The sequence below is a fragment of the Helianthus annuus genome, chromosome 16 (genome assembly GCF_002127325.2).
Source record: "Helianthus annuus cultivar XRQ/B chromosome 16, HanXRQr2.0-SUNRISE, whole genome shotgun sequence".
NCBI classification, from domain to species: domain Eukaryota; kingdom Viridiplantae; phylum Streptophyta; class Magnoliopsida; order Asterales; family Asteraceae; genus Helianthus; species Helianthus annuus.
The window spans coordinates 70,678,109-70,692,451 of NC_035448.2; the positions used below are offsets into that span (position 1 = coordinate 70,678,109).

Below are 14,343 nucleotides of genomic sequence, written 5' to 3' on the forward strand. Positions count from 1 at the left end.
ATTAGAGGTGGTTGACATGGCACTGATGTGGAGGGTCATGGTGGTCATGACCACACCCTATAGCCTAAGTAATCACCCATGGTAGCATGGTTCCAGGTGTTGTTTCAATGGAGGGGAAAAACATACCAGATTCGGAACAAGTTTGGGTGATAGAGAGATTTTTCATAGATCTCCAATAATATACATCTCCAACAACACAAATCTGAGATTTTTAAGGTAGAAACAAGAGATGTAATGCTTGTAGTGTGTTCAAATCGGTGGGTGCCAATAAAGAAACATGGATTCACTGCCGGGGTGATGTGGACCGCTTTCACTAGGAGACCGACAATCACAGCTCGTTCTTCCTCTTGGACCTAAATCTGCAATGACGAAGAGAGAAACACGGGGATGTAGAGATGGCCGGTAGGAGAAGAATCTCCAATTTCCAGCAACAAAAGTGTGGCGACTCTATATCTTATGCCCTAATTATGAGGTGAACACCTCTTTATATAAGAGACATGAGCCTCTCCTAACCTCAATGGGTCAGGCCCAGTTAGAGGTTATCTTTACAAGTCCCTAGCCCAGTGTAGTGTAAACTACATCGCGTTGGGCCTCACGGTTAGATTAGTAAGCAATAATAATAAATATTAATATAAAAAGGCGATAAGTAACAGGAATGTCCGACTGTTCAGGTCGGGTCAAATACCATACCCCATCAATATCCTTTAAAAATATTCAACCAAATCTATACCTAATTTTAATAGAATCTTATATTCAATCATATAATTTTAATTTTAATAGAATCTTAAATTCAATCATATAAAAAAACGTGACATATATATATGTATATTAATGCATGTCTATGTAGACCTTGCACCTAACACAATCAACATAACACTCTTTAACTCTTTACCTTCTCTTTGGGTTTTAGTTTATCTTTTTACCTTATCTTCCACCCGAAACCAAAAACCCCATTGATTCCCCTCAAAACCCCCAAATGACCCCCAAAATCAACCAACCCAGGTTAATTTGGAAGGAGATTCCGGGTCTTCAACCCTCAAAATTTGAAGAAAACCATCCCCTTTTACGTGGTTCTGGGTTCGCCTGCGTTTCGATGCCGGAGAAGAAGAGGGTTCCGACGACTGTAGAGCTCACACCCACGGCGGCGCAGCTGTTAAAACACCCGCTGGCTGTTGTCGCTTTGGTTCCTAAAGATGTTGCTCTGTTCGCCGCCGGTGCACTCGCCGGTGCTTCTGCCAAGACTGTTACTGCGCCTCTTGACCGGATTAAACTCATCATGCAGGTGAGTTGTTCACCGGATTTTGTAGCTTTTGTTTGCCAATTGAACAGTAATTTTAGCTGCATTGATCAATTTCTCTTGTAATTTGAATGTTTTCATGATTCTTGTAGTTTGCAAGAACAAAATCCCCAATTGTAAGAGAATATATAATGGGTGTTGTTATTCGTGTCATACAAGCCATATGGCAAGGCGGTAAAGGTCATACAGGCCGTTTCACATGAGTCATTTCTTTGTCCGTCAAAACGACATATGGGTCATGTGATTTGGCCCTCATACAACCCCATATGACCATTTACTCCATGCCAATGGTGTCTGAATAGTGTGTTAGGTGTTTGCTTAATTGCTCCATATATAATATGTTTTATGGATTTGTGGTGTATTTTATTGTAATTTCTGCTAGTTGGTGTTCATAAGTATTCTTTTTTGCAGACTCATGGACTGAGAGCTGGGCAAGAAAGTGCAAAGAAAACAATTGGATTTCTAGAGGTATTTTTTGTTCATGTTTATTTTCATGGTTAACTCTAGATACGCAGGGTCAGCTCAACCTTTTCCAGGGCCTATACGTAATAATAGTAATTATATTGCTTAGGCTAAAGGGTGTGGGGAGCATGGGTTGGGTCATCAATGCCACACGGGACCATTAATGGATTGCTATGCCACCCCCTTGTCTCATCCACCATGGTTGGCATGGATTAAACCATGACAACCATGGGCCTCCTTTCCTTTTCTAATATTTCCTTTTCCTTGTCACAAAAATAAATTAAAATAAGGCCATCCGTAGTCATAAAGCCCCTTGTGGGGTGTTATGCGACACGTATCATGCCACATCACACGGGGGCTTTATGGGGCGTTATATCACTAGAGCCCGTAGTCATAAAGCCCCCTACCCATCATTACCTAATTATTAATTTTCAATTTTATTAATTAATTATAAAAAAACCTTGCTTTTTTGTGGTTGGTCAAAATTTTGAAAAGAACCTCCATAACGCCGCGAAATGCATGGCGCCTCTCCCCTTTTTTGCCCCATAACGCCGCCCGTCGCGGTGTGCGAGGCGCTATGGGGCGTTATGGCCCAAAAAAACCCACTCTTCATTCCCCACTACAGGTAGACTAAGAAGTGGGTCATGACCACACCCTTAGGGTAGTGGTTTTAGATGATAGATTAGAAGTGTGTGACATGGCGCTGATGTGGAGGGTCATGACCACACCCTATAACCTTATGGTCCTAATAATGAATTGTCATACTAATTACTAGATTTAACATAAGCATAAACTGCAAACAAACTCATCACATCAATATATATGGTTTAAAAAGTGTAGCCAAGTGGCATTCACTCTTTGCCAGAACCCTAAATTTGGGGGCATAAAGCAGGGTTTTTTACTAACACAGTTGAGACGCCCCTGTAGATATGGACATATGGTAGATGATCGTTGTAATTCTTGTTGGTTATTATCGTTCTGCTAGACTTATTGATTATTTCTTAAGTGTTTTTAGTCTTTTCATTCAATTTTATAGGAAGATTGTACAGTACTCCTATTTTCCCAAAATAAGTGCAGTCATCGACTTGTCAAATAGTTCAATGATAATGTTTGACTTTAGTCAAATATCTAAAACACCTCAAGGACAAGTTGGGATTTGTTGACTTTTCCAATGCTATTTATATTTTGTTATTTTCTATTGAAATTTGATAGAAATAGCTTATCCCACTTTTTGTTTAGTGTTGATATTTAAAATTAATTGCAGGCAGTTATTTCTGTAGGAAAGGAAAGTGGCGTAAAAGGGTACTGGAAGGGTAACCTTGCCCAGGTGCTCAACCTACCAAATCTTTTCATTTTTCATTCATTAATTTTTTTATTTATATATTATTATTATTATTTATTGCCTTGCAATAACTGAGATTACTCCATTTTGCAGGTGATACGAATTCTTCCTTATAGTGCGGTCCAGCTATTTGCTTACGAGTCCTATAAGGTATGCAAATACTTTTTTCTGCAGTGTGTGTTTTGAAAGTAATTTTATGATAATTCAATTATTGGAATCAGATGATTAGGTGTAATTAAATAGCTATTGAAGTCAATGTTTAAATGTGCGTGTTCTGTTTGGAGTTTTAAGGAATTAATAGTTAAAATGACAAAAAAGAACATTATTTTGAAAACCTTTTGTAAAATGGGAGTAAATCTCAACAGTTTCCCTCAGCTAGTATGAACTTTTTATTCAGATAATCACAAGTTAAAACTGTTAATCCGAACACTAAAAGCTTATTGTTTTGACTTCAGATAATCAATTCCAAAAGGCGATCTAAACAGCCCTGTAATATCGCGTAAAATATGTTTTAGCTGCTAAATGATAAAGTTTAAATTCATCTTAAATTTGCAGAAACTTTTTAGAGGGGAGGATGGTGAGCTTTCTGTTATCGGGAGATTAGCTGCAGGTGCTTCTGCTGGCATGACTTCCACTTTTGTAAGATTATCTTAACTCTTAATGAGTTAATTACTGTTTTCGTCCCTGTGGTTGGTCAAAAATCACTATTTCAGTCCATTAGTTTAAAAATTGCGATTTCAGTCCCTGTGGTTTCACTTTCGTAACCATTTCAGTCCATCTCGTAACCATTTCAGTCCCTGTACTAACAGAATAAATGGACTGATATGGTTACGAAAGTGAAACCACAGGGACTGAAATGGTTACGAAAGTGAAACCACAGGGACTGAAATCGTAATTTTTAAACTAATGGACTGAAATAGTGATTTTTGACCAACCACAGGGACAAAAACAGTAATTAACTCTTAATCTTTTTCCCTTAGAATTAATCTGTTTGATTACAGTTCATACGTTAATCTTGAGACGGTTTTCAGGTGACATACCCATTAGATGTTCTTAGATTACGAATGGCAGTTGATCCTGGGCATCAAACTATGACAAATGTAAGACTGATTTTGACTTTTTGTGAAAAGTCAAAATGGATGTTTCTAACTTTGGGTGTTACTCTACTTTCAGGTTGTTGTAAGTATGCTAAAAGAGGAAGGACTTGGTTCTTTTTACAGGGGACTTGTACCTTCCCTCATCAGTATAGCCCCCTATGTTGCAGTCAACTTTTGTGTGTTTGACTTGTGAGCTTACTACTACATTGATTGAGTCAAATTAGAGACGTTGACTTTTATTTCTCGAACCGATAGTCTTTTCAAGTTATCTAGATATATTGTTATTTGAGTTAATTACATAGTCCCTGTAGTTTGCATAAAATAACATACTTATATTATTATTATTATTATTATTATTATTATTATTATTATTATTATTATTATTATTATTGTTATTAATGAGGAAAAACTTATATATTACCAAACGAGTTTAGGCATTAGTTGACCATATCCGTATCCTAAAGTTGACTTGTTTGACCGGTAACAGGGTGAAGAAGTCATTACCAGAAAGATATAAAAACAAAACTGAAGCTTCACTAGTGACGGCCTTTGTGGCAGCTACGGTTGCCACAGTGACATGCTACCCGTTGGACACTATAAGAAGGCAAATGCAGATGAGGGGTACTCCTTACAACACGGTTTTGGATGCTTTTTCAGGTAATTTCATACACGCTTTTCACTAAAAGAATCTCCATTCGGGCCAGGTTCTTCTCAAATGGTTCACATAATTCTTAATACACTCTTTAATAGTTCTTTTCTTTTAAGAGAGACACTATTAATCATTTTGATTTGATTATATTGTGCAGGCATTATTGCTCGTGATGGTGTTGCTGGCTTATACAGGGGTTTTGTGCCGAACGCTTTGAAAACCTTACCAAACAGCAGGTTCACTTGACTTTTTTTTACCCTTCTTCCTTCTAAGACTTAAAAAAAAGTTTGACAAAAAAATGTTAGATTTTTATTGCGATAGTATATTTTTGTGATCATGTTTAAAACATTTAATCTTCAGAAGTAAAAAAGGGTTGGGTAATAGGTGGAAATGAAGGTTGACCCAAAGGATATTTTATCCTTTGACCAACTTTTTTTTTTTGTTTGTCGTTGCAGCATTAGGCTTACTACCTTTGATGCAATGAAGCGTTTGATTGCAGCAAGTGAGAAAGAGTTTCAAAGAATCTTGGAGGAAAACAGGAATGAACATAAGTTAGGTTCAAGTTAGTTGATCATATAATGTCATAAATTCTTGGCTTGTTTTTATCAATTCTGAGCGTCTTATTTAGAGATAGTAGCATGTCGTTATAGCTCAATATCAACTCGAGGCCTCTTAATTGTTCGCTATAATTGTTGTAATATGGTTTATCAACTGTAATGTTCGCTTGGTTTTAAAAGTTTCAATCAAGGAAACCAAATTCATATATTGGGCTATGAAATTTTCTATTTGTAAAGCGCGTTGTAAAATTGATGAAACTGAATCGATGAACCCAAACCAATGAACACCCATTTTGTTAAATTTTAATTTTTCGGTTTGGAACCGAGACTGAACTAAATTCAAATTTGGTCCTCGATTTGGTTTTGACTATATTAAATTCGGTTCTTGGTTTGACTGAAAAATAAACAAAGTTTTTGACTATTTTAAATTCGGTTCTTGGTTCAACTGAAAAACAATTAGAACCAAAGAAACCAAGCCAAGGAGCCAGAAACCCGAATATATGAACATCCGGGAAACACATGTTCGATTTCCACTTGGGCCATTTTCAAGGGACATCTGGGTGAAAGGACGAATAAGGGCTAATGCCATATCCCAAGTCTTTATAATCAAATAGGCTAAAAGTATTTACCTGTGCATGTCTTTATAAAAACAATGAAATTATTCCATATAGCACAACTGTATTCAAAATGTGTCAGTCTAGGTGCAATTTACTGGAGGCTCTACAGTCTGGAATGAACAGAAATATTATCCGTTAGAATGTTAACGGGTCATTTGTAAGTCTTTGACTTTGATCAGTTAACTTTAGAATACGCTCGATTCCGCTAGATTAAGCGTTGACCGGATAGAATGTGATTTATACCCATCCGAGTGTAAGGCCTCGTGTAAAATGGGTTTATTAACCAAATATTCTGATTTGAAATGGTTTTGAGAAGGTTTAACATGATTCGACTAGTTTATATATTTTATATTTTTTAAACTAGTCGTACGTGTATATACGGGATCGGGTGGTCGAATAGGCTTATGACGAGTCCGACAAGTCAAAACACATCTTATGATGTTGTATGATCAGTTTTGAAGTTAGATTATAGGTGTCACAAGTTTAAGACCCTTTTATCCATTTTTATGCCAAAAGAGCATTTTGACCTTTTTAAAGTATATTTATTTGACTCGTCAATTGACCCATCAAACGTTATGATCAGAAGGTATAACCTTAGAGGGTTATTTCCTATAATATTATGGTCACATCATCAGACTTGATTGGATTCTAAGGTTGACCAAACGGGTCAGAATCAAAAGTCAAAGCAGAAGTCAAACTGTTTGACTTTCGACTTGTAATTGAAAGCTAATCTGATTATGACGAGTTAGACATGATAAAAAAAAGTCTTATAATGTTATATAAATTGTTATACTGTTCAAACTTATAGTTTTGATACTTAAAAGTCCATTCGTTGTAATTTGCAAAATCTGTGTTTTTTTAACTTTTATTTTATACGTGTTAGACTCGTCATTTCGCCCACTAAACGTGATGATCAGAGGGTGTAATCTCAAGGGATAAACACCTTCATTATTACGATCACTTTGCAAAGTTCAATTTGAACTTTGACTTGACCAAAATGATCAGAATCGAAAGTCAAAGCAAAAGTCAATTTGCTTGACTTTCGACTAAAAACTAGCCAAATAAATAAAAAGAACCGGAGAGAACACTTACTAGTGTATGAATGGAGATATTAGAACTTAGAATAGGAGGCTTCAAGGTCCAGAAACACTCCAAAGTAGATGAGAAAAAAAGTTTGTGAAGGTGTGAATGAATTAATGCAACAAGGAGGCTATTTATACTTGATCAAAAGCTCTATAATCAAGCCAAGTGTTTTCTGAGTTGTTATGAAAGGGATTAGTGGCATCCTAGGTGTTGAAAGGTGAAGAAATGTGGCATAAGCCGGAGCTAGATGTCACAAGAATGAACTTGCAGCTGCTAGCTGCATTTTTTACTGCCAATGACACCCTTGCGGACCACAAGGGTGTAGTTTTACGGTCCATAAGGCTGTCAGGCACGCAAAATACTTTAAACCCTTGCGGACATAAGGGGTTACCTCTAGCGGTCTGTAAGGAACCACCAGAAATGATTTTTTTTTGCATTTTTCAATACTAGTTCCTCATCTTTATTCCATATCCCAATTTAATCAATTTTGTCCCTCTCCTCCAACAAATCTGGAATATCTGGAGAGTTTCCGGACACGTGTTGCTTTATAAATCGATAAATCACGGAAGTTACATTTGGTTAGTTTATTTCTTATCCCTAAAATTCTATTTCAACTGGATCTCTAACTAGAATAAATGAATAGGATTTGGTTTGTTAAGTAAGTTATGCGCGCGCGCACACACACACACATATATATAGAGGGGGGGGGGGCTGGTTAACGTCCAACATTGGTTATCGTGCGTTATCATACGCGAGTATCTCAGCCACACGTCTGACCTACCCCAAGCCTTCAATTGAACGCGGTGGCACAATAGTAATTAATTTGATATAATTACTCACGTTATTGCATCATTACACATGGGTTGTGTTAAACCCTAATCACACACGTTATAATACATAATTGCGTATAAAAATACCAAAACCATATGCCACCAAACCTGAAAATTACACATGTTAAACTCAAAATTACGCATGGCTTATTCTAACGCATGTTATATACATAATCACGCATGTTATAAAAAAATAAGGAATGACTTGCGGCGCAATCTCTTGCTCGCGTACGCATCACACGATAAACACTATTGTACTTTACACACACACACACTCTCTCTCTCTCTCTCTCTCTCTTTATGCACACGCACACACACAATGCCATTTTCTTATTTCCTTGTAAGATAAGGGCGTAAGTGCTTGCTTCAATCTATTTTTTTTTATCTCTCTATGCATCGTATGTTTGTAACAATATGGACATAATTTTAGCAACTCCAATCGATTAGGCGTATTATGCCGGTTCTTTTGATTAATAAATATGGTAATGTCCGTTGATTCCTTATTAACACCATTTCGAACAAAAGCGGTACATTCCAAAGGAATTGGTATTCGTGCATCTTTACCCTTGGCCATGAACCTCCTTTGGATTTGTCATTTACTCAACTCTTATGATACACGAACGAATATTAGATCATCCATAATATTAATATTTGGGATGTTTTATCCGAGAGGGGATTATGTGGAGGAGAGAATGATATGGAAAAGAGAAGTGATATGGACAAGAGAAAGGGTGGACGTTTTTGTGCAAGAATAGTAGAAAATTTAAAAAGGGTTATGTGAGAACGGGATGAGAGAGTGGTCGTTTTGAAGCTGTTTTTATTGTAAGATGGGCCAAGCCCAAATACGTGACCACATTTTTATGATTCAGTGCTCTTAGACTCCATGTTGTAGGCGTTAAACCCACTTGCATCAAACACCTAATCAACTTAAGGCGTTAATCACCGAAACACAAGTTCGAAAGGAGAGGCCTAAAGTGGGGAGTGCCACCCTTTAACGGGCAGTAAGTGTGTGAGGTCCACCCGCGATTGACCAATAACATTTTTTTGTTTTTTTTTAATTTAGTTCCTAGTTAAACTACGTGATATTCAAAAGGTGAGTTAGTTAATGAAACTCTTACTAGTTCAAATCTTTTACTGGATTAACACTTAATGTTTTAGACTGTTTGTTTTACGAGCAAATATCTAAATGGTGTAGACATTTAACTCTGAATGGTTAAGTATTTACTAAGTTTAAATGGTCAAGATCTCTAATCTGAATTGGTCAAACATATACCGACGGGTAAACATTATACTAAGAGCATGTGTAGTGGGGCGTTTTCTTTAAAAAAATTTCAAAAAAAACGCCCAAAAACGCCTACCCCACCATTACATGGGGCTTTACTTTATAAAATTTTTGAAAAAAATTCATCCGGCGTTTTCTTTAAAACGTCCAAAGCAAACAAGTAGAACTTTGACTGACCAATAGGAGCACACATTAGTGGATGACTTTTCATCTTTTTGAATAAGTTTTTTTTTTAATCCTTTTTAATAATTGGAAGGGGTATTATTAGGCATTATGCCCACTATACCACTTTTGCTATAATGTCCCATGCTGGCTGGGATGACATGTGTCGGATAATGCCCCATGGTGGAGACATTATAATTCTTCACCACTACACATGGTCTAAGTATGTACAAGGGCGGGCTTAAGACAAAGGTAGGGTGGGCGGGCGCACCCCCGGGAAAAAAAAATTTAGTGTTAAGTTTCGTCGAAAATCCTGTCCGCACCCCTTGGAATTTTTCGTCCGCACCCCTTGGAATTTTTCGTCCGCACCACTTGGAATTTTTCGTCTGCACCCCTTAGGTAAAAAGTGTTATCAATTTATATTTTAATTTTTTTAGTAAACTTATTTTTTTTTAAATGCTACCTAAATTATATGACTTTTAATACCTAAATAACTAAACCCAAATACCTAATACCTTTAACTAGCCCACTACTAAGTCTTAGCCCAATAAACAAACCCAACAAATCAACAATATTTCAAACTAAAATAAAATAAACAAGCCCAAAACCCTTACATATTCTCTCCCGCTCTCTCTATACCACCGTAATCAGCCACCATACCACCGACGATCGAACACAGGTAAATTTCTTTGTTATTTTTGATGAATTTTGGTTGATTTTTTGGTTGATATTAGCCGCATACTAACCATGACAGTAGACACGTGCTTCGTTTTGTTTTTCATTATGTTATATGGTGGGTTATATTTTGTTAGTGATGATATTTTACCTTTTTTTATAGCCGCATACACCATACAGTAGATCTGGTGGGTTATATTTGTTAGAGAAGAATGTTTGGCTTTTTCTTTTTATGGTGTATATGTTGTTTAGATGATTTTTTAGGGTTATTTACATTATGATTTCTAGGGCTTGAATAGTTGATATATTATGTAATATGTTATGGAGCCATGTTTTGGATAGATTTCAAAAAATGAAAACCCGTAGGGTGACGTTTTAATTATGTTTGTAACATGGTTTGACATGTGACAACTCGAACTTTAGACTTATCTTGTAACGTTACGTGCTTATGTGAAAGTTTACTATTTAATGATTTTATGAAATGTTATGTGCTTTATGTGTTACGTGTATGTATGTTAAGCACGCAATCCGAACCGCACAACATGTATCACTCGCACAAGCCCATTCGGGCCTTATGCTTCGCACACGGAACATTGGGCAGCCCAAGAGAGGGTTCGGCCCACTCTTTTCTTTGGATCGCATAACACATAGTGAGGATGTTTTACTCCTCATTTGTTACCAAAACCTTCACACACACAAGTTCACAAAAACCCTAGTTTCCTCTCTCTCTCTCCCTCACGAACTCGCGGCAGCCGGATCTTGTATCCCGAAGACTTTCTCGTTCGTTGGTTGGAGCACCAAATTCTAATCGGTTAGTGTTTTATAGTGATGTTGTGTTGAATGATGCTATATGTGCTTATGATTGATTGATTATGTATGTGTTGAATCGGATAGTATGAAAATAATCATGAGCCTAATAGATGTTAATCGGCCACCATGTTCTATATTGGGATTGTTTTGAATTGATGTTAACCGAATGTTTTGTTAACCGGCTATAGATTTACATGAATCCGATGATATGGTAGATATAAAACCGAGTAGATGCTAACCCGGATATCATGTTCTATTGGATGGATTGTTGTGTGATAATTAAATCTTAGATGCTTATGATCGAGAATTTCGGGTTGTTATTCATATGATTCTTAGTGAGTTAGGGTTCATACGATTTGGATGGTAGAATTCCCTGTTTGATCGATTTGGTGTTAACTGATTGTTGGAATTGTGTTAATTGATAAGATGTAATTATGGAAATTACTAAATGCTTGTAACCGAATAGCTTGATTCTTGGAATGATTGAACTAATCACACAAGGGGGCTTAATCGCACAACGAGCCCATTCGCACAAGCTGACCCGATCACACAAGACATTCGGCCGCACAAGATGTCTTGATCACTCAAGGTTATTGGGTTAGTTTAACTGTTGGGCCGATGGACATGTTGGGTTGGGCTGGTCTGATCGCACAACCCACATAAATCGCACAAGTTGAGCTGTTATGCTGTTTGGGCCGGACAAGCCCAAAGGCTAGTCGCACAACCCAGTCCACTCGCACAAAAGGTCCCCAGTCGCACAAGGACCTCTGAATCGCACAAGGGGTTATTCGTTTATAGCTTTTGGGCCGGACAGCCCAAGGCCCACTCGCACAAGACTTAGCAGTCGCACAAGCCGTTTGATGTCTATTTGTTTTGGGCCGAGTATGTTAGTGGATTGCTTATGTGTATGGGCCGGGGTATTGGATCGCACAACATGTTGTGGATCGCACAACATGTTGGGCCAAATATCATTGGGTTTCTTGATATTACTTGACTGCTAAATGTTGCCATGATCAATACGTGTTAGTAACGTGTTAACTTGTATGTTTTATATGTGCATTACGTGAGGTCAAAACCTGACTTGTGTGGTAACCCTGTTAGGACGTGGTTGACCACTGTTAGTTCAAGAACCCTCTCTTTATTGTGTATCTGCCGAGCAAACCAAGGTGAGTTCACACAGCCAAGGCATGGGATTCCCGGGTTGGGAATTGGGTTGGAATGTTTGATATGGAATGATTACTCGTACTTACGCAATCACTAGACTATAGACCATCGTCCTCAGGATAGTCAGGACACTTACGTAAAACCTACGTAAACTAGTATCTACCATTGTCTCCCGGGTCGGGAGGACACTTACGTAAATCCTACGTAAACTAATACCTACTACTGTCTTCCGGGTCGGAAGGACACTTACGTAAATCCTGCGTAAACCCCACGCGTACCACTGTCCTCGGGGAAGGGCACTCACGTAAATCCTGCGTGACCTAGTACGTATTCCTGTTCTCGGATTAAGAAGAACACATGGTTGCAAATAGTCTAGTAGGTACCATAATGGGAATCCCCCATTATAGAGAATAAATGTGAGAATCCCTCACCAGTAGTATATACTTGCATGGGAAGCCCCCCCCCCCCACTAGATGAACTTACGCATTACTGTTATGAACTTACCTTCTGTGAACTCGCTCAACTAGTTGTTGACTATCTGCTGCATGCCTTGCAGGACCTTAGGTACTTAAGGAGCTTGCACAAGGAGGAGCGGGTCGTTGTGGACAAGGATTCGTGAATGCTTACTAAACACCTATGATATTTCATACGTTAACACTTATGTTTGGGTTTTTCTTTAATGCTTCCGCTACTCTTAATTACGTTGGTTTGATAAACACCTTTCGTATTGATGGATTATTATTACTATTTATTACATGTTCTATATGATTGGTGGCTTGGTCCTGGTCATGTCACGCTCCCAAGCGGTGGTACTCCGCACGTGGATTTTGGGGGTGTGACAGATTGGTATCAGAGCCATTGGTTATAGAGAACTTGGTTTTAATATGGGAAAACATTTTTATTAAAACCAGACTATAACCAGAACAGTGCTCTCAACGATCCACAACGACGCTTCGCTCCGCGTGCAAGACTCGACATCCTAGGTAATAAGGTTTATGTTTATTGCCTGTTTGCTAGAACTGCTTAGAACTTTGCTCGCATTACGCTTAGATACACATGACTTTATTACATGAGAATACCTACGTGCTTACACTTTTCTGTCATCGCCCTACTCGCGAACCACTCTCACTTACGTTACTTTTACAATGAAGATCATGTCTGGACGGATTAACATGACACAAGCCCAGCTAGAGGCTCTCGTTCAAGCTCAAGTTGCTGCGGCACTTGCAGCTGCTCAAGCAGGTAGTATATCCTGTAGTCATAACTTACGCTAGGATCTTTAGATCCTACACTCCTAAACTAGCCCTTGTATTTAAACTTTGCCCTATTCGTACACAATAGGTCAACCAGCGCAGCAGCCTGTCTGCACTTTCAAGAACTTCATGGACTGTCGTCCAAGTACTTTCAGCGGCACAAAGGGGGCAGTGGGACTCCTCCACTGGTTTGAGAAGCTGGAGTCAGTGTTCGAGATGTGTGAATGCCCTGAGGCTCGCAGGGTAAAATACGCCACTGGCACACTAGAAGGAATAGCACTAACTTGGTGGAACGCCCAAGTTCAGATCTTAGGGTTGGCAGCTGCTAACGCCACACCCTGGAACGATTTCAAGGAACTTATCAAGCGTGAGTACTACACAAGGGATGATATCCACAAGTTGGAGAATGAGTTTTATCACTTGAAGATGACGGGGTCAGAGATAGAAGCTTACACGAAGCGATCGAACGAGCTGGCTATTTTGTGTCCTACCATGGTAGACCCTCCCATCAAGCGCATCGAGTTGTACCTCAAGGGTCTAGCCTCAGAGATTCAGAGCCACGTTACGTCGGCTAACCTCGATAACATCCAAGACATCCAGCGTCTTGCTCATCGCCTCACGGATCAGGCGGTGGATCAGAACAAGTTGCCCAAACGCATCAGTACTACCACTTCAGCCGCTACTCCCACTACACCCAGTGACAACAAAAGAAAGTGGGATGGGGATTCTAGCAAAGGTTCAGTATCCGTTCAGTCCCAAGCTCAGCAGCAGAAGACTGATCACTACCAGAGTCCTGGTCAGCAATCCTTTGGTGGTCATAGACAGAGAAGGTATCAAGGGTTTCACCCTAAGTGTCACAACTGCAACAGGCATCACAGCGGCCAGTGCAACAAGGGTCGTTGTCAAAGATGTCTCAAGATGGGTCACGAGGCCAACGACTGTAGGAGCCCACGGCCTGCAAATCAGAACCAGCAACCGCAACAACCAGCTCCACAGAACCCGCAGCAGCAGCAGCAGCCACAGCATGGAAACCGGGGATGTTTCCAGTGTGGGGCTGAAGGTC

General features: G+C 38.8%; 1 protein-coding gene across 1 annotated transcript; it reads left to right on the forward strand.

Moving 5' to 3' along the window:
* The first annotated feature begins 845 nt into the window (after positions 1-845).
* On the forward strand, positions 846-5,612 carry LOC110889874 (thylakoid ADP,ATP carrier protein, chloroplastic). The gene is made up of 10 exons (XM_022137448.2): positions 846-1,282; positions 1,709-1,765; positions 3,024-3,086; positions 3,195-3,251; positions 3,657-3,740; positions 4,133-4,201; positions 4,275-4,387; positions 4,686-4,855; positions 5,005-5,083; positions 5,303-5,612. The coding sequence occupies exons 1-10, from the start codon at positions 977-979 to the stop codon at positions 5,412-5,414; spliced, it is 1,110 nt and encodes a 369-aa protein (XP_021993140.1). The 5' UTR covers positions 846-976; the 3' UTR covers positions 5,415-5,612.
* Positions 5,613-14,343: the final 8,731 nt, after the last annotated feature.